Consider the following 20,977-nt stretch of genomic DNA (forward strand, 5'->3'; position numbering starts at 1 on the left):
GTAGTGTACAGCCCTTCTCTTTAAACATTACAATTTGACATATTCAAATCTAGCAATGTATATCGCTTGGAGAGTACGAATACATACAAAGAAAATCAATACCATGACTTGGTTGATTGGATCCGGGAGAAGAGACACTGAAGCAGTCGCTGTCAAAGGTAGCAGCCAACACGTTTCACGGGTGACCCTGCTTCTTCAGGGCTGCAGTATGATTAATAATATCTATTTGTGTAGACACAACGAACTGTAGAATAACATTGGTGTAGGTTAAAAGGTCAGGTGACAGTTGTATTGTCAAGCCAGATCTAAAAATCCATGTAGGTTTAATGGCATTGCAGTGTCATGTGTGTACCCCTGAAAGTTCAAGCTCAGCCAGCTGGATAAATAAACAACCTTATCACAGCTGTGTGGAGGGCAAACACTTTTTAGTGGAAGCACACAACTTCTGTCCAATCAAAACATGTACTCCTGGCTCCCAAAATGTGGGTGGAGCCAAAGCCCCTCTCTAGTGATGCTCACATAATTGAATGGCGACAGCTGCACTGTTGAGCCAGACCATGAAAAGGCGCAGTACCAGTATTAAAAGCATACTCTCACATCTTTGGGATTTCTACATCGACACCTTACCCGTCAGTCACGTTGAAAGCTCCTCGGTTATTAGTTATTTAAGGGCACCTGACAACAACTGGTCTCTCTTCATCAAAGTAATGTCTCATTGACGCATCTTGACATTCCTCGCAGCTACGGAAGGAAAAGTGAAACAAGGGAAAAGAAATGGGACGTGTTTATGGAGGTCCGTACTAGGCGTCTCTGTGAAGATAAAGGGAAGCGTCCATTTTATAGCTCTTACCATATTTATAGGCGATTCCATTTCATTAGTCTTTATTATCGATGTATTACATCATTAAAGACAATTACAATACATAAAAATAAATACATAGTTTTAAAAGTACATAGTTTAAAAAGAGAAACATGAGCAGAATACATAAAAATATTTCAGTACCCTAATACCTCTTGGTTCTAATAGACCAAACCCAAGCCAAGAATTTGGCAACAGCAATAGCAACATATTCGCTAGGCTCAAATCTCAGCATTTCAAGTGCCTCAGACCCTCGTCTGGTGCCCAAAATTTGACATAATGGTTTGAGCCATTTAGCTCGGGGTGCAGCGTAGGCAGGACAAACAAAAAAGATATGTCCGACAGAATCTATACAATCAAAACAACTTTTGCAAGAGTCGCTGGTCATGCCCTTCCATTTTTTGGTGAAAGAGTTGGTCGGAAGTGTGCCTACCCTAAATTGGTGGTATAGTTTCCTGTCATAAGGTCTGGTGATGGTGTCCCAGTAAGCTTCGAGGAGTGGGATTCTTTTTTGGGCTAGGAACCTTCCTGACAAGGACTCTGCAGAAGCTGAGTTAAAATGTTTCTGCTGTACCATTGACCAATAAAGGCTCTTAAAATCTTTCTTAGAGGGAAAGGGGTTATTGGCTGGATCGGACCATAAGTTGCCCAACCCCATAGATTCCAGGAGTTGTTTAGTCTGTTTTAGCCAGGGAATGTTGCCCGCCCCCAAGATGGATCGCACATCGAGAAAGGCCTTAGCATAAAGGTCCAACTCGGGGACTGTCCATAAACGCCTCCAGAAAGCCAACGGTTTGAACCTTGCAATATCTTCAAACGAGTGACAACCAAGATCCAACAGGAGGGGTTTGACAGGGGTAGAGCAAGGAAGCCCCGTGAGCAATCTGAGAAATTTATATTGCGCTTTAACCAGAAGAGAAAGATCTGCAAAACCCCAAAGTTCAGCGCCGTAAAGGATCGCCGAGTTAATCCTTACATTGAAAATTTTAATGGGGGGACCTATCATTCTCGACTGGGATTGCTTATGTTCTTTAACTAGGCAACCAGAAAGCTGAGCAAATTTTAGAGATAAAACATCAATTTGCGGCCTCCAATCCAACTTGTTTTCAAAAACTACCCCTAAATAGGTCATAACATTAGTGCGTTCCAACATGGCATTGTCCATACAGACATGGCCCTTTATACCTCTCCCTTTATTAAAAACCATGTATTTGGTTTTGGACACATTGACAGACAGATCAAAATCAAAGCAGAATTTCGTAAAGACGTTGAGTGCCACCTGTAGTCCAGACAGGGTCTGGGAGAGAAGAAGGGTGTCATCGGCAAACATAAGGAGTGGTATTTTAGTACCTCCCAACGTTGGGGCGTCCGTCGATGTGTTAGAGTAATACTTAACAACACTATTGATAAACAATAGAAACAAGGTAGGAGCAAGAACGCACCCCTGCCTGACACCCCGATTAACCCTGAACCGGTCAGTAACCTGGCCCTGTTTCCCCCAGCGAACTTGTGCAAAGTTGTTGTCATGGAGCCTAATGATGATATTCAGGAGATCGGGAGGAAGCCCTAGCTCAGCCAATACGCTCCAGAGTTTCGTCCTATTGACTAGGTCAAATGCTGACCGAAGATCTACAAAGGCAGCATATAAGGTACCGCCACACAGATAGACCGTTTTCCAGACAATTAGTTGGAATTTAAATGCCTGGTCGATGGTACTGGTACACGGTCTGAAACCGGCTTGGAGGGGAGAGATGATATCCTCCTGCTCAATCCAAGCCTGAATTCGTGCCAAGATCATTCTAGCGATAATTTTCTGGACCGAGTCAATAAGGCTGATTGGGCGGTAGTTCCCCGGGCATGAGCGGTCACCTTTTTTAAAGATGGGGAGGATCTCAGCCCCCCCCCAGGAGTCAGGAATATCGGCCCCTCTGGCTACAGCGTTAGCAAGGTGTGCAATATAAGGCACCCAATTCCCTAGGTCAGATTTAAAGAGATCCGTGGGTACACAATCCATACCAGGCGCCTTACCGCTTGGAATCTTACTTAAGGCCTTTTCAACATCGACACTGTTAAAAGTCAAAGTCGAGTGGAGGGGAAGATCCCTGATTATGGCTGGAGCAGAACCCTCAACCAGTGGGGAAACCGAGAACTGGGATTCAAAATGAGTCACCCAGGCGTCCGGAGGGACATGATTGGTCGGAACCTGGCTGTTCTGGGAGTTACCCCACTTGACAATATGCCAGAAGAGGGTTAGATTCCGGTGCTTGCTGGCAGCCAAAAGATTATTCCAGTGGTCGTTGTCCCACTCTTGTTTGGCCTTGGCTTTAGCCTTATTGTAGATTTTCCTAGCCAGTCTGGTATTAACTGGATCGTTGTTAGCAATAGCAGATTTTAGATTGCTAAAAGATTCACGGCACTCTTTGTTATACCAGGATAATGGCTTTAAAGTGGCAGATTTCTTAGCCTTACAAGGCTTAGAGAAAAGAGATTTGAGGCCAGTGAAAAGATGGTCATGAACACATGTGGTTTTACCAACAACATCCTCGATACTCTGGAGAGACTGTAAATCAACCAGAGCACCGGATACCTTGGCGCTAATCACTGACAATAATTCGACATCGATTGCAACCTGGTCCCAGCGTACACGCCGTCGATCATTAGTTAAAACGGCTTCCGCGGTCGCTATTTCGGTGGGTTTGGATCTATGTGCTGGGCAAAGTAAAAGACTTAAGACCAACGGGTTGTGGTCACTCTCTGGACGGTCTAATACCGCCATATCGCTTAGTGTGGACCAGAACTCGATTTTAACAAGGGCATAATCAATTCTGCTAGTACAGCGTCGGCCATCAGAGAAAGTCATCTTTCCACCCTTATCGGAGGTGGTCCTCCCATTTGCGGCCCTAAATCCACGCTCCATACATAATCCCATCCACTGGGTGGCAGACTCAGTCCACCTCTTGATAGGAGGGAGATCAAGAGGGGGAATATTAAAAATCGCATCCACTTCCCCAGTTAGTGGGTCAAGAGTAGAAAGCAGGGGTTCGAAACAACAATTTAGATCGCCCACAATATAGGCATTGGTGTAAATATTAATGGTGTCCAGAAACCCATCTAATAATAAAAAGGTGTTAGTACCACGTCCACCAGGGAGGCCTCTGTTATAAACATTTATAATTGAAACTGCGGGATCGTTGTTATGTTGCAAGGAGATAATTAATATGTCGGGGCTGTCAATAGCTAATTCCTTGAGTGAATACCCAAGGGATTGCTTAACCCATATACAGAGCCCGCCGGACGGACGGCCCCTGGTGCCACGAATGGCCCCCTTAAAAAAGTTTACAAACCCAGAAAGATAGATCGGATCCACCGCCCAGGTTTCTTGGAAAACCAGGATGTCGTGGGTGTTTACCCAGCCTACCCATTCTTCAGAAGTTACCCTACCACTAAGGCCCGCAACATTCCACGAGACCAGGGTCAGAGGCATGGAACTAGATGGCATGGCACAAAGTGCTGCGGAAACGGGACCATTAGTGACTGGGGTTGATACAATATTCATGGGGCCCCTAGTCTCACTTTCGGGTAGGCGAGAATCAATGAGAGGGGAAGATAAACTAATTGGTTGAGGAGGCGGGGTGCTGGAAAAAAAAGTAACCAAACCAGCTTGACCACCCCGGGAGCCACCACTCCCCTTGTACACTAAGTTAACTGGACCAAGGCAGCCCTCCCACGAAGTGCTAGAATTTTCCTGGCAAGATAACTGTCAATCAACCCCATCTAATGAATTCAGGGGTGCATAAAAATTTGATAGTGGGAGATGAAAATCCGGCCTTATCGGACGGTGGGAAGTCCTGTTGACCCTTTCCCAAGCAAAAGACATGTCACGAATTCTGGCAGAGGGTTTTTGGGGATAAAAATATGACAAGTCCACTGTGGATATGCCGGACCCTCTCAAAATATTGGGAAAGGAACAAATATGCCTAACAGCCCTGGGGTCACGGAAGTTGATAATCACACAATCACCCTCCACCTGTTTAACACTACTGCCCAACCAACATACCCTACGAACAGTCATTATTTCGGCCCCTAGACCAGCTGGTAAAGGCCTGTTGGTATTAAGCCAGTGTGAGACTTTGTTCTTCAGCTCACTATGACACTCGGACTTTGTCAGAGGGAGCCGAGGAACACCCACCATTATGACAGTGTATGGCTGGGACTCGGGTGGAAGATTAATAGATGGAAAATTGTGAGGGGAATCAACTTCCCCTAAGTTGGGCTTACTGGTAGAGATAATGTTAGAATTGATGACGGTGTTGGTGTGGCGATCTGTTTCTCTCGGGACCTCAATATGGGCCTGGGGACAAGGAACGTCCACCACCTGGACATTAAGGGCCGGGGTGTTATGTAAAGCTCCATCCAAAGATGTAATGGCCGTGGAAGCAAGCCTAGATTTGTCAGCAATGCCCAAGTTAGAAGAGGTTACATGATCAGTAGGAGACACTGCAATCTTCTCCAGTAAGGACATATTGGCTGATACCATACCCTCTAACTTCCCAAGCGACGTAGCGAGACGAGTGACTCGCTCTAATAGTGGGAGGAGTAGTGATTTAAATAACTTCTCTACAGGCTTGAGAAAGTCGGAGGTAAAGGAGTCTACATTGGGTTGAACAGAGGGAGGGTGCAGGGACTTAGGGCTATCAAATGCCAACTGGGAACTAGCAGACGTGGTAGGGTTGGGAGCTTCGCTGGTATTTACAGATTTATGAGGGTTAGACACTTTAGAGGTTTTGACACGTTTCCCCTTGGGAGGGGCTCCCGTACGTTTCCTTTTACTCGAAATGTACCTGGGCTTGTGGACCTGAGTCGTCGCTCCAGTAGATGGCTGGTCGAAGGTGGACTGTTGGATACAAGTGCCATCGATGGTTAGGTTGCCGCTAGTAACTGGGGTACTAATTGTCTCTTGAAAGTCCACCAGCGGGCAAAAATCAACAGTGACTGGAGGTACATTTGGGGTATTACCTGACATATTAGAAGGAGGTTGGGGCTGGCTATTGTCAGGCGAAACCGCTGTCATGATGTTTCCAAGGGATGATCTTTTAGCAGACAGCTCTAGGGACAATCTTTTTTCTGTTAATATAATCTCGTGTTCGAGAACACGAGCAGCTCTGGTAATGAAGTGGTCTAGAGTCCCTGTTATTTGACCCCCTATACTGCCCCGGGCCACCTTCCTGCCAGACCTTAAAGAGGTCATGGTTTGGGGAAGGAGCACACAAACAAACAAACTCAGAAGGATGTAAACGGATAAACCTCCACTGGTTACAAGGAAATTAAAATGACTAGAAATGTCCAGAACTCATTTCATTGGTTAAGGGCAAAATATAGGCCACCAATCCTGTAAAACAGTTCACCAGACAGCAAATGCGATTATACTCACTGCGCCAGCAAAATATATATAGTTCATATATGGCGACTAGTTTAAGGGAGGTGGCCCGCCCCGACCACGACCGACCTCGAACGGCCTCAAACGGCCCTGTCTTTGCCCAGTCTTAGCCCGGGCTGCGTCCCGCGCTGCGGGAGTAGGATGTTGTTATTAAGCCTCAGGAGGGCGGGGGGCGGGGCAGCAGGGAGAGCGGACCGGAAGCTCGTCGTCGGTCTAGCAGGGACTTCTGGGAAATGAAGTCCCCGCACGCTCGCAGCCCCGCTGCAGCCACACGCCTGATGCCGGTTAGCTCCTCCGGACTCCTCCCAAGCGTGGATTATGGTCCGCTCCTCGAGACGGGCGAAGGGGCACCCGCGAAGCGGGTGCGCCGAGTAGTGGTTGGGCGCCAAGTAGGAAACAGGTAAGCTCCTCCGCTAGAATCCCCTGCAAAAACGAGCAAGATGTCCCGCTTGTTTCAGGGCAAACAGGTGTTTTTAAGCCTCAGGAGGGCGGGGCAGCAGGGAGAGCGGACCGGAAGCTCGTCGTCGGTCTAGCAGGGACTTCTGGGAAATGAAGTCCCCGCACGCTCGCAGCCCCGCTGCAGCCACACGCCTGATGCCGGTTAGCTCCTCCGGACTCCTCCCAAGCGTGGATTATGGTCCGCTCCTCGAGACGGGCGAAGGGGCACCCGCGAAGCGGGTGCGCCGAGTAGTGGTTGGGCGCCAAGTAGGAAACAGGTAAGCTCCTCCGCTAGAATCCCCTGCAAAAACGAGCAAGATGTCCCGCTTGTTTCAGGGCAAACAGGTGTTTTTAAGCCTCAGGAGGGCGGGGGGCGGGGCAGCAGGGAGAGCGGACCGGAAGCTCGTCGTCGGTCTAGCAGGGACTTCTGGGAAATGAAGTCCCCGCACGCTCGCAGCCCCGCTGCAGCCACACGCCTGATGCCGGTTAGCTCCTCCGGACTCCTCCCAAGCGTGGATTATGGTCCGCTCCTCGAGACGGGCGAAGGGGCACCCGCGAAGCGGGTGCGCCGAGTAGTGGTTGGGCGCCAAGTAGGAAACAGGTAAGCTCCTCCGCTAGAATCCCCTGCAAAAACGAGCAAGATGTCCCGCTTGTTTCAGGGCAAACAGGTGTTTTTAAGCCTCAGGAGGGCGGGGGGCGGGGCAGCAGGGAGAGCGGACCGGAAGCTCGTCGTCGGTCTAGCAGGGACTTCTGGGAAATGAAGTCCCCGCACGCTCGCAGCCCCGCTGCAGCCACACGCCTGATGCCGGTTAGCTCCTCCGGACTCCTCCCAAGCGTGGATTATGGTCCGCTCCTCGAGACGGGCGAAGGGGCACCCGCGAAGCGGGTGCGCCGAGTAGTGGTTGGGCGCCAAGTAGGAAACAGGTAAGCTCCTCCGCTAGAATCCCCTGCAAAAACGAGCAAGATGTCCCGCTTGTTTCAGGGCAAACAGGTGTTTTTAAGCCTCAGGAGGGCGGGGGGCGGGGCAGCAGGGAGAGCGGACCGGAAGCTCGTCGTCGGTCTAGCAGGGACTTCTGGGAAATGAAGTCCCCGCACGCTCGCAGCCCCGCTGCAGCCACACGCCTGATGCCGGTTAGCTCCTCCGGACTCCTCCCAAGCGTGGATTATGGTCCGCTCCTCGAGACGGGCAAAGGGGCACCCGCGAAGCGGGTGCGCCGAGTAGTGGTTGGGCGCCAAGTAGGAAACAGGTAAGCTCCTCCGCTAGAATCCCCTGCAAAAACGAGCAAGATGTCCCGCTTGTTTCAGGGCAAACAGGTGTTTTTAAGCCTCAGGAGGGCGGGGGGCGGGGCAGCAGGGAGAGCGGACCGGAAGCTCGTCGTCGGTCTAGCAGGGACTTCTGGGAAATGAAGTCCCCGCACGCTCGCAGCCCCGCTGCAGCCACACGCCTGATGCCGGTTAGCTCCTCCGGACTCCTCCCAAGCGTGGATTATGGTCCGCTCCTCGAGACGGGCGAAGGGGCACCCGCGAAGCGGGTGCGCCGAGTAGTGGTTGGGCGCCAAGTAGGAAACAGGTAAGCTCCTCCGCTAGAATCCCCTGCAAAAACGAGCAAGATATAGGCGATTCACCTGAAGTCATTATGTCTCTTCATGTAACTCCCGATCGCTGATAGCGCCATCGCGAATCCAATGACAGCACTCGTTACAAGCGGTCGACACACAGCGGACTGTGTAGGGAGATGCCAATATTTGATGTTTTTTAACAACCTGTTGAATGCAGATGTAATTTTTTGATGCATATTAGATACAAGAGTGCAGATTTTTTTTTATATAACTTTAGGTATCCTACTGATGACGGAATGTGGGTGGGGCAGTTATATTGGAAATGGCCATGTTTTCAGCTGTCTTCAGTAGTGGGTATGCTCCTGGGTGCTTGTAATCCTGGCTGGTAGTGAGTTCCACAGCTTGGCGGCTTGTACTGAGAAAGCAGGGCCTGTATTTAGTGCCACTCAATTCATTGTCTGATGACCTGATAAGTGGATTCTACCCCATACGTTTCTGGCGATGACACTGTGTGTGTTTTTTTACCCCATCAATTCTCTAGTGATGGCCTATTATGTTGATTTTGACTCCAAGAGCTCTCCAGGGCAGCCCAATGTGTGGATTTTTACCCCATTAATTTTCTAGCAATGACTCAATATGCTGATTTTCACCCCAAGAGTTGTCTTGCAGTGACACAATTGTAGATTTTGACCCCAAGAATTCTCTAGGGTGATCCAGTTTGTTGATTTTTACCCCATTTATTCTCTTGCAGTGACCCATATGTTGATTTTGACCCCAGAGTTCTCTTGCAATGACCCTTATGTTGATTTTGACGAAGAGTTCGCTTGCAAAGACCCATATGTTGATGTTGACCCCACAAGTTCTCTGGTGTTGACCCATATGTTGATTTTGAACAAGAGGTCTCTTGCAATGACCTCTATGTTGATTTTGACTCCAAGAGTTCTCTGGTGATGACCCATATGTTGATTTTGACCCCACGAGTTCTCTGGTGATGACCCCTATGTTGATTTTGACCCCAAGAGTTCTCTAGCAATGACCCGTATGTTGATTTTGACCAAGAGTTCTCTTGCAATGACCCACATGGTGATGTTGACCCCAAGAGTTCTCTGGTGGTGACCCCTATGTTGATTTTGACCCCCAGTGCTCTGGTGATGACTCGATGTGGTAGCGCATGGACCCTGGATGATTCACTCAAGCACCATGTTGATATCTTCCGCAGATTCAGTGAGCAGTGATCCCCGGTTCTCGCGGCTCTGGCGCCATGATCTCACCCAAGGAGAAGGCCAAGGGGAGCGCGCCGAAGGACAGCATGACGCTTCTGCCCTGCTTCTACTTCGTGGAGGTAAGAGACCCTCCTGGGGGTATCTGCTAGGCGAGAGCCTGGCAGTGGGGTCAGAGATTTGAAGGGTGAGCGGAGGGTCTGCGGGGCAGGGACTGTGGGTGACAGCAGCCCAGGGGGGGCCCTGACTAGATACTTTTGGCAAGCTAGTGGACACCTCCCAGTAAACATCTGTTTCAAGAAGAGATGTTGGCACCACTGAAGTGCTAAAGGGCCGGTGACTGAACTCCGCTGAGGGCCGTCTGCCTGGGAAGGCCTGAAGGGCAGGTGTGTGCCTCTGGAGGGTCCCAGAGCACTGGATTAAGGGATATTTAATGTGACTGGGATTTAAAGGAAAGAGTTGTAAAGGTGACGTGTTTGGCACGCTATGATTCAGGGAAGGTGGATAAATGCAGATGTTATGTTGTAGGCTTTTTAAGGGGTTCAGGAACTTAGTATGACAGTTCTGGGGGAGATGTCTGCATGCTTCAGTTGTCGGGGTAGATGTTTGCATTATTCATTAGTTGGGGCAGATGTCTGACGTGTTAACGTTCTCGGGGCAAATAGGCTACAAGACAGTCTTCTGGGGAGAAAACCTTAGGTGACTGAGATCTGATGGGGGCAGGTGGCTTACACGACAGAGCAGTAGGGCAGACATCTTCAGTCACAAGGTTCCGGGCAAATGCATTTGGCGTTCGCGTTCTGGGGCAAACGTCTTACATGTTAGAGCTCTGGGGCAAAAGCCTCATGTAGCAGGAGTATTTGTGGTAGAGGTCTTGGGAGATAGAAGTGCGTGTGGGGCAGGGGATGCATGGGTTTATGGATGATAAAACCTCAGGTTAAAGAATTCTGGGGAGCTGATGTCTTAGGTGATGGTATTTTGGGGGGAGTTCATGGGATTCTAGGGGACAGAAGCTGAAGGTAATATAGTTTTTGGGGGGCTGTTGCTTCAGATGGTAGAGGCCTGGGGGCGGGGGGATTTATTTTCCAGTTCTGAGTTTAGATGTATGGAAGAGTTCAGGTCAGCTGCTTCAGAGGGTAGAATTTGAGCGGGCAGAAGTTTCATATGAATGAGTTCTGCTGCCAGATGTTTCACAAGATAATTTTGGGTTGCAGATGTTGACCATGGCACAGTTGTGATGGGAATGTGTTTTGTATGAGAGTTCTGATGCTTTTATACTTGTTTGGGCCCTCCTTTCAAGGTAGGTGGTAACGGGGGATCTACCCCGACCGCTACCCTCTTCTGCCCCAGACTCACTTAGACTGAGCCTAAAACCTGAAAAATTATTCAGAAGGAAAGCCGAACGCAAAGGGAGGAAAACCAAAAGTATCGAAGATGGACAAGCGTGTAAACGTACCTTACGAGGTTACTTACACAATATTAAGTTAGACAAAAAAATTGTACTTTCTTAACAGAAATGACAAAGCTGCTAACGCTAATAAGGAGCTCTATAAAATACTAAAGGAATTCACTTATCCTTTCCCTGTCAGTCCAGTAACCCTTCTTCACAAGCATGGGTAGGCACGTGGCCCACTCTCCTCGAGGAAAAGATCGATACGATCCATAGCACCTTTCTCCGTCATAATATTATTATTTTTTATAGCGAATCTGATACCAATCCTGAATCTACTACTACTCTTTTAGAAGAGTTTACCAAAATCACCCAAGACAAAGTCAGAACTGCCCTTTCTAAGATCAAGTCGGGTTCTCCAGACGACCTGGTCTTACCCCACATTCTGTCTACCATTGCCCCCGTGCTTCTCAAGAACTTTACTGACCTATTTAACATGTCCTTAACCCAAGCAATAGTTCCTAGTAAATGGAAAGCAGCCAGGGTCAAACCCATGTTGAAAAACCCTTCTATAGATCCTAAGGAGCCCAGTAATTATCGACCTATTTCTCTTCTTCCCTCTTTTGGACAGGTACTCGAGTCCCTGGTTAATGAACAGCTCACAACTAATTTAGAAAACGATGAATTGTTGGACCCCTCTCAATCTGGGTTTAGGGCTGCCCATAGCACTGAAACCTCACTGGTGGAGGTTGTCGACAACATAAGACTTGCCCAGGACAACTGGTAGTCAGCCATGCTTGTCCTGTTGAACCTGTCAGCTGCCTTCGATACTATCTCTTACAGTATTTTAGAACAACGGCTGTGGGAGAAGGGAGTCAGGGGAACAGCCCTAGATCGGCTCAGAAACTATCTAATAGATCGAACCTCTACCGTACACTTGGGCACCCGGGTCTCCTGCAGTCGATTGGTAGACAGGGGAGTCGCGCAGGGATCTATTTCAAGTCTCATGCTCTTCAATCTGTATGTGGCACCCTTGGCCACAGTGATCAGGTCCTGTGGGCTCGATGTGGTGTCGTACGCTGACGATACCCAGCTACTGATCACCCTCGGTCCCAATCCAACCGACACTAGACTCAGATTTAAAAATTGCATGACCCATATTAATAACTGGATGCAAACCAACCATCTCCAACTTAATGCCAGTAAGACCGAGGTCATCCTCTTTGGCAAAGCGCATTAATTGTGGTCGAATGACTGGTGGTCCCAGAGTCTTGGCCCCTGTCCATCTCCTAAACCTATGGAGCGGAACCTTGGAGTAAAGATCGATGATCAGCTGTCCATGAAAGATCATATTAACCATATAAAGAGCACCTGCTACGGACTAATGCATAGCTTATGTAAGATCTTTCAATGGATTCCAATAGAATCAAGGAAATCGCTTGTCCAGGGTCTAATCATAATTCGTCTCGACTCCGGAAATGCCCCGTTGGCCTCCATGAATGAAGAGCTTTATTCCAGACTTCAAGTTTGGCAGAACGCTGCCACCAGGCTGGTGCGACATCTTCCATCGCGGCCCCCGTCTGCACCCAGTCTGAAAGCTCTTCACTGGCTTCCCATCAGGAAGCGAATCTGTTAGAAGGTTATCAGTCTGGTACACAAGACCATGTATGGAAACGGGCCGAGCTACCTCGCCAAAAAACGGTCACTTACCTAACAGGCCGCTTAGGTCGGGAACCAAACTTCTTATCACTCCCCTCAGGATTCGTACCGGCAGGAACGGCGGTAGATCCTTTTCTCATTTGGCTCCTGCCTTTTGAAACGAACTCCCATTACAGCTCCGCATGATTATGGGCCATAAACAATTCCGTAGGAGGCTAAAAACGTGGCTCTTTTGATCGCCTTTCTTCTTTTTATCTGCCGGTCTCATGCCTTTACTGGAGTTCGCTAGCGCTTTGAGAACCCCAGGTGATATGTGCGCTCAATAAATCCCTTTGACTTTGACTGCGATAGATAGTGGAAGTGCCTGGTTCCTTTTCTGGAGAGCCTCACGGCACTATCTTCTGATGCAGACATGGCGACGGAAGGCATGGCCCAGTTAGGGTTGACTTCCCACGCCAGGCACACCCTGCTTTTTCCTGCCCGGGAGCCCCATACACAGCGGGACGCGAAAAACCCTGGAAATACCGAGGACCAGAAAAAAACAACAGTGCCCCCAGGTGCTGGGAGAAAAGTGTATGAGGCACAATGCAGGGAGGAACTGAAGGTTCATGAAAAAGGGGACATGTGGGTTAACATCAGTGCAGAAAGAATCAACTAGCCCCCCAAAAATGACACAACAGGGGGCATTCCAGCGCCTGGATATCGTCAAGGGTGACAAGAAGCGCTCTACAAATCTACTGATTGAGTGAGTGATTAAGTCCAGGTGCTTTGGAGCTGCACTCACTGGTCAACAGAAAGTTTGAGGTGCCTGGAGAAACCTGCCCCACCTCCCTGCACCCCAGAAGAAAGAGGGGTTACAAAGCAGAGGCCAGAGATGCTGTGGAGAAAATCTAAATGTAAAAACATATCGCTTCTCTCTTTTCGAGATTTGTCTCAGTATTTCTTGACTGAAGTCTCAAAGGCGCCCATTACTTCAAACATTGGTTTTGAACGAACGTGTTCCACAGGGGCGCTTTTCAAAGAATTATTTTCCAAACATGTGCCGCTAATGCGCCGCTAATGCGCCGCTAATGCTTTTAAGATAATTTACCAGATCGCCGTTTTGTAATATAGTTTGGAAGGCAGATGTATAATGAGTTAAAATACTGAGGGTTGATGTTTATAGTTTTATCTACTAGTGAGCTGAGGGGCAGAAGTTTTATCTACTAGAGAGCTAAGCGGCAGATGTTTTATTTACTAGAGAGCAGAGCGGCAGATGTGTCTACTAGAGATTGGACGGGCAGATGTGTCTACTAGAGATCTGAGGGGCAGATGTTGTATCTACTAGCGAGCTGAGGGGCAGATGTTTTATCTACTAGAGAGTTGAGGGGCAGATGTGTCTACTAGAGATCTGAGAGGCAGATGTTTTATCTACTAGAGTGCTGAGGGGCAGATGTTTTATTTACTAGAAAGTTGAGGGGCAGATGTGTCTACTAGAGATCTGAGGGGCAGATGTTTTATCTACTAGAGAGCTGAGGGGCAGATGTTTTATCTTCTAGAGATCTGAGGGGCAGATGTTTTATCTACTAGAGAGCTGAGGGGCAGATGTGTCTACTAGAGATCTGAGCGGCAGATGTTTTATCTACTAGAGAGTTGAGGGGCAGATGTGTCTACTAGAGATCTGAGAGGCTGATGTTTTATATACTAGAGATCTGAGAGGCAAATGTTTTGTCTACTAGAGAGTTGAGGGGCAGATGTTTTATCTACTAGAGAGTTGAGGGGCAGATGTGTCTACTAGAGATCTGAGAGGCTGATGTTTTATCTACTGGAGAGCTGAGGGGCAGATGTTTTATCTGCTAGAGAGTTGAGGGGCAGATGTGTCTACTAGAGATCTGAGAGGCTGATGTTTTATCTTCTAGAGAGCTGAGCGGCAGATGTGTCTACCAGAGAGTTGAGGGGCAGAAGTTTTATCTACTAGTGAGCTGCAGGGCTGATGTTTTATCTACTAGAGAGCCGAGGGCAGATGTTGTGTCTACTAGAGATCTGAGCAGCTGATGTTTTATCTACTAGAGATCTGTGGGGCAGATGTGTCTACTAGAGATCTGAGTGGCAGATGTGTTTACCAGAGAGTTGAGGGGCAGATGTTATATCTACTAGAGAGTTGAGGGGCAGATGTTTTATCTACTAGAGAGTTGAGGGGCAGATGTGTCTACTAGAGATCTGAGAGGCTGATGTTTTATCTACTAGAGAGCTGAGCAGCAGATGTGTCTACCAGAGAGTTGAGGGGCAGAAGTTTTATCTACTAGAGAGCTGAGGGCAGATGTTGTGTCTACTAGAGATCTGAGCGGCTGATGTTTTATCTACTAGAGAGCTGAGTGGCAGATGTGTCTACTAGAGATTGGAGGGGCAGATGTTTTATCTACTAGAGAGCTGAGGGGCAGATATTTTATGTACTAGAGAGCTGAGGGGCAGATGTTTTATGTACTGGAGAGCTGAGGGGCAGATGTTTTATCTACGAGAGAGCTGAGTGGCGGATGTGTCTACTAGAGATTGGAGGGGCAGATGTTTTATCTACTAGAGAGCTGAGGGGCAGATATTTTATCTACTAGAGAGCTGAGGGCAGATGTTGTGTCTACTAGAGATCTGAGCGGCTGATGTTTTATCTACTAGAGAGCTGAGTGGCAGATGTGTCTACTAGAGATTGGAGGGGCAGATGTTTTATCTACTAGAGAGCTGAAGGGCAGATATTTTATGTACTAGAGAGCTGAGGGGCAGATGTTTTATCTACTAGAGAGCTGAGGGGCAGATGTGTCTAGGAGGAGTGTTGCCCCACTGCTTTTAAGCAGTGAGAAACATAAAATGATATAAACTTAGAGTTATTATCATTTTATGTTTCGTGTCCTGCTTTGTTGCGGCGGGCAGGCGGGCGGGCTGTTCTGCCATCGGAGCAGGGCAGGGAGGAGCGGTTTGTCCATTTCTAAGTGCGCAATGAGTGTTTGGTCAGCCCTCTCGGGCCGCCCAAACCAGTCACTTGCACTTTCCCCGTTCTCCATGCAGGCTGTATTACAGCCTACATAGAGAACATGCCCACCCCTCCAGCCCCTGGCTGAGCGCTGTGTCACAGTGCTCAGACCAATGACAACACTGCATTGCAGCATTGTGATTGGCTGGGGGGAGGGAGCCTGGCTGCCTGCTTCCTGTTCCTGTCAGAGTCGGAGGCAGGAGAGCAGGAGCAGAGAAGACGCGGGACCCGGCCTCAAAGGAAGTTTTTTTTCATTTCGATCCCCCCGCACATGTCACCCGCCCCCAACCCGAACTCCTGCACCCGCCCCACCACTCGCGAGCCATGCTGGTCGCCACTGCTGAGGGGACAGATGTTTTATGTGAGAGATCTGAGGTGTCGATGTTTTATCTACTAGAGATTTGAAGTGCAGATATTTTATCTAATCAAGGTCTGAGGGGCAGGTATTTTATCTAATTATTTGAGAGGTCAGAGGGCACTTTTCTAAGTGCAGGGATTTTATATGCTGGAGTTCTGAGATGCAAATTTCATATAATATTCTGAGATTTCATAGGATAGAGTTGTGTTGAGCCAGTGTTTTATAGGACAGCGCTCTGAGGGGTACATTGTCTGCACTTTAGGGTTCCAGGGATCACATATATGACAAGAGGGTGTCATAGTGATTAGATGTACGCATGCTATAGTGCTAGGGCCAATTTGCGCTCTCCTCTCTTCCTGGTCAACTGCGCCGTTCTTCCTTTCATGGTCCTTGCTCCCCTCCTTCCGCATCCACAATCTGCACCTTCCTAATATTTGTCTTTCCCCACTTCCTGGTCCATGTCTGCTTGCATCAGCCCGCAACTTCCTGGTCTTTGCCTCTGTGCCCTCCATCACTTTCAAATCCATGACTCCCCCTTCCTGCTCAATGTCCTGCCCTCCACACCGTCACTGCTTTTACTTTCTTTCTCATCACTCTCCTCTCTTCCCGCCCTCCAAGTCCATGACTCTCCCCATGTGCCTGCGCCTCATGATTCTCTGTCCTTTCTGTCTCATGACTCTCTGTTCTCTGTTCCATCCTGTCTCATGACTTTCTGTTCCTTCCTGCCTCTGACTCTCTGTTACTTCCTGTCCCATGACTCTCTGTTCCTTCTTGTCTCATGACTTTCTGTTCCTTCCTGCCTCATGATTCGCTGTTCCTCCCTCTCTCATGACTCTCTGTTCCTCCCTGTCTCATGGCTCTCTGTTCCTTCCTGTTTCATGACTCTGTTCCTTCCTGTCTCATGGCTCTCTGTTCCTTCTTGTCCCATGAGTCTCTGTTCCTCCCTCTCTCATGACTCTCTGTTCCTTCCTGTCTCATGAGTCTCTGTTCCTTCATGTCCCCTGAGTCCCTGTTCCTCCCTTTCTCATGACTCTCTGTTCCTCCCTGTTTGATGACTCTCCGTTCCTTCCTGGTCCATTATTCTCTGTTCCGTCCTCCCTCATGACCCTCTGTCACTTCCTGCCTCATGACTTTCTGTTCCTTCCTGTCTCATGGCTCTCTTTTCCTTCCTGCCCCGCGACTCTCTGTGCCTTCCTGTCTCATGACTTTATGTTCCTCCTTGTCTCTTGTCTCTGTTCCTTCCTGTCCTATGACTCTCTGTTCCTTCCTGTCCTATGACTCTCTGTTCCTTCCTGCCTCACGACTCTTTGTTCCTTCCTGTCTCAGGACTCTCTGTTCTTTCCTGTCTCATGTCTCTATGTTCCTCCTTGTCTAATGACTCTGTCCCTTGCTGCCTCATAACCCTTTGTCCCTTCCTGCCTCTTGACTCTCAGTTCCTTCCTTTCTCGTGACTCTGTTCCTTCCTGTCTCATGACTCTCTGTTCCTTCCTTGTCCATTATTCTCTGTTCCTTCCTGCCTCATGACTCTCTGTTACTTCCTGTCTCATGACTCTTTGTCCCTTTCTGTCTTATTACTCTCTTATGGCTTTCTGTTCCTGTCTGCCTCATAACCCTCTGTCCCTTCCTGCCTCATAACTCTCTTTTCCTTCCTTTCCTGTGACTCTCTGTTCCTTCCCGTCTCATGACTCTTTGTCCTTTTTTTGTCTCATTACTCTCTTATGGCTTTCTGTTCCTTGCTGCCTCATAACCCTCTGTCCCTTCCTGCCTCATGACTCTCTTTTCCTTCCTTTCCCGTGACTCTCTGTTCCTTCCCGTCTCATGACTCTCTGTCCCTTCCTGCCTCAAGATTTTTGTCCCTTTCTATCTCATGACTCTGTTCCTTTCTGCCTCATGACTCTCTGTTCCTTCCTGTCTCATGACTTTCTGTTCCTTCCTGTCTCATGACTTTCTGTTCCTTCCTGTCATACGAGTCTCTGTTCCTTCCTGTCCCATGATGCTCTGTTCCTCCCTGCCGCATGACTCTCTGTTCCTTCCTGTCTCATAACTCCCTCTTCAATCCTGTCTCATGACTTTCTGTTCCTTCCTGTCTCATGACTTTTTGTTCCTTTCTGTCTCATGGCTCTCTGTTCCTTCCATTCCTGTGACTCTCTGTTCCTTCATGTCTCATGACTCTCTGTCCCTTCCTGCCTCATGACTTTTTGTCCCTTTCTGTCTCATGACTCTCTGTCCCTTCCTGTCTCATGATGCTCTGTTCCTCCCTGCCTCATGACTCTCAGTTCCTTCCTGTCTCATGCCTCTCTGTTCCTTCCTGCCGCATGACTCTCTGTTCCTACCTGCCTCATGACTCTCTGTTCCATCCTGTCTCATGACTTTCTGTTCCTTCCTGTCTCATGACTCTTTGTCCCTTTGTGTCTCATGCCTCTCTGCTCCTTCCTGTCTCATGATGCTCTGTTCCTCCCTGCCTCATGACTCTCTGTTCCTTCCTGTCTCATGACTCTCTGTTCCATCCTGTCTCATGACTTTCTGTTCCTTCCTGTCTCATGACTCTTTGTCCCTTTCTGTCTCATGGCTCTCTGTTCCTCCCTGCCTCATGACTCTCTGTTCCTACCTGCCTCATGACTCTTTGTCCCTTTCTGTCTCATGACTCTCTGTTCCTCCCTGACTCATGACTCTTTGTCCCTTTCTGTCTCATGCCTCTTTGTTCCTTCCTGTTCATGATGCTCTGTTCCTCCCTGCCTCATGACTCTCTGTTCCTTCCTGTCTCATGACTCTCTGTTCCATCCTGTCTCATGACTCTCTGTTCCATCCTGTCTCATGACTTTCTGTTCCTTCCTGTCTCATGACTCTTTGTCCCTTTCTGTCTCATGGCTCTCTGTTCCTCCCTGCCTCATGACTCTCTGTTCCTACCTGCCTCATGACTCTTTGTCCCTTTCTGTCTCATGACTCTCTGTTCCTCCCTGACTCATGACTCTTTGTCCCTTTCTGTCTCATGCCTCTTTGTTCCTTCCTGTTCATGATGCTCTGTTCCTCCCTGCCTCATGACTCTCTGTTCCATCCTGTTTCATGCCTCTCTGTTCCTCCCTGCCGCATGACTCTCTGTTCCTGCCTGCCTCATGAGTATTTGTCCCTTTCTGTCTCATGCCTCTCTGTTCCTTCCTGTCTCATGATGCTCTGTTCCTCCCTGCCTCATGACTCTCTGTTCCTTCCTTTCTCATGACTCTCTGTTCCTTCCTGTCTCATGACTCTTTGTCCCTTTCTGTCTCATAGCTCTCTGTTCCTCCCTGCCTCATGACTCTCTGTTCCTACCTGTCTCATGACTCTTTGTCCCTTTCTGTCTCATGCCTCTTTGTCCCTTTCTGTCTCATGGCTCTCTGTTCCTCCCTGCCTCATGACTCTCTGTTCCTTCCTGCCTCATGACTCTTTGTCCCTTTCTATCTCATGGCTCTCTGTTCCTCCCTGTCTCATGATGCTCTGTTCCTTCCTGTCTCATGATGCTCTGTTCCTTCCTGCCTCATGACTCTCTGTTCCTTCCTGTCTCATGACTCTGTTCCTTCCTGGTCGATGACTCTCCCCACACCTCGCTTGTCTCTTGCAGCTGCCCATAGTGGCCTCCTCCATTGTGACCCTCTACTTCCTGGAGCTGACGGACCTCTTCAAGCCAGCCAAGGTCGGCTTCCAGTGCTATGACCGTGCCCTCTCCATGCCCTTCGTGGAGACCAACGAGGAGATGATCCCCCTGCTGATGCTGCTCAGCCTGGCCTTCGCAGGGCCTGCGGCCTCGGTGAGTACCAGGGTGTTTGTGAGTGCCCGCGGCCTCAGTAAGTAAGAGGCTGTCATTCAGTCGAGGACCACAATAATGTTCTCTGTAGTCCCAGTGAGAGCTTAGGATGTCTGTCAGTACATAGGTGACCCCCTCAGTGCCCTCGGCCTTGGTTAGTACCAGGCAGTCTTGGGGTGTTGGTGGTCTCAGTGAGTAACAGGGTGTATTGTGAGGCCACGGCTTGGTGATAACCAGGGTGTGATGGTTATATGTGATGGACAGGGTCGCTTCTGAGCATCCGCAGTCTCAGTGACAGTCTAAGATGTCCGTGAGTACCAAGGGTACCGGTGAGTACTGTGAGCTATGGTGTACTACAGAGACAACGCCATGACCTACTGGTGTTTTGTATCGAATATGTCCAACTGATTACATTAATATTGTAATATCAAGGAAATGCTATGGAAACATCATTAATACGTTTCATTCAGTTTTTATTCCCATTATTTTCATGAGTGACAGATCTATTTTATTTGTTAATGGGGCAGTTGGAGGCACTTGAAACCTGCTAAAAAGACATGAATGGCCCTGGAACTTTTTTTTAACAAATTAAACATTGCCCAGAGGTTACCTAAAGGGTCGGATGACCTGGAAGTACACTCAACTCCATTTTATACACCAATGTCTCTTCTCGCGCGTTTTTCCGTAGATCATGGTGGGCGAGGGCATCGTGTACTGTATCCAGTCGAAGATCAAGGGGCGCAGTGGGTCAGAGGGCAGCATCAACGCCGGCGGCTGCAACTTCAACTCCTTCCTACGACGGACCGTGCGATTCGTGGGTAGGTGGACACCCTGTAGAACGGGGTACGAGGTTCAGAGATGGGGCGCAGAAACACCAGTGAGCGTAAAATTCATGAATTCGCAGCGGTATCGCACCAGCCAACCCTGAGGGTTACAAGAAGTGGCAGGGAGGTACAGGCAGGAGGGAATGAGGTATGTTCACTGGTCCTCACAGTCAGTGCCATATTGACTCAGCACTCAAGACACCCTACAGTGTTACTCACAGCAAACGTCATGCAACCAGAAGGTTGTATGTCACCGTATGGAGTGACACAACATCTTCTAGCTAGGATATCGTAACATCGACTCCTATAATATAGTGAAGGTAAGTAGAGATGACGTAACTCTGCTTCCTCATACTGCGATGAGCATATCGTCAAGGCACATACACGTGGAGTTCAGTATAGAATCTCTAACATTACCTACATACACTCAACTTGGCAATTCTGTGGTAGTCAA

At 48.7% G+C, this 20,977-nt stretch overlaps 1 protein-coding gene across 1 annotated transcript in view; it reads left to right on the plus strand.

The window, feature by feature from the left end:
• PLPPR3 (phospholipid phosphatase related 3) overlaps window positions 1–20,977 on the plus strand; it is a 29,388-nt gene that overhangs the window by 4,121 nt on the left and 4,290 nt on the right. Inside the window, exons 2-4 of the mRNA XM_085638023.1 lie at window positions 9,513–9,635; window positions 19,517–19,702; window positions 20,388–20,517. Coding sequence (XP_085494149.1) covers window positions 9,555–9,635; window positions 19,517–19,702; window positions 20,388–20,517 — 397 coding nt within the window. The 5' untranslated portion in view covers window positions 9,513–9,554. The remainder of the gene's footprint in view (window positions 1–9,512; window positions 9,636–19,516; window positions 19,703–20,387; window positions 20,518–20,977) is intronic.

The sequence above is a fragment of the Triturus cristatus genome, chromosome 12 (assembly GCF_964204655.1).
Source record: "Triturus cristatus chromosome 12, aTriCri1.1, whole genome shotgun sequence".
NCBI lineage: Eukaryota > Metazoa > Chordata > Amphibia > Caudata > Salamandridae > Triturus > Triturus cristatus.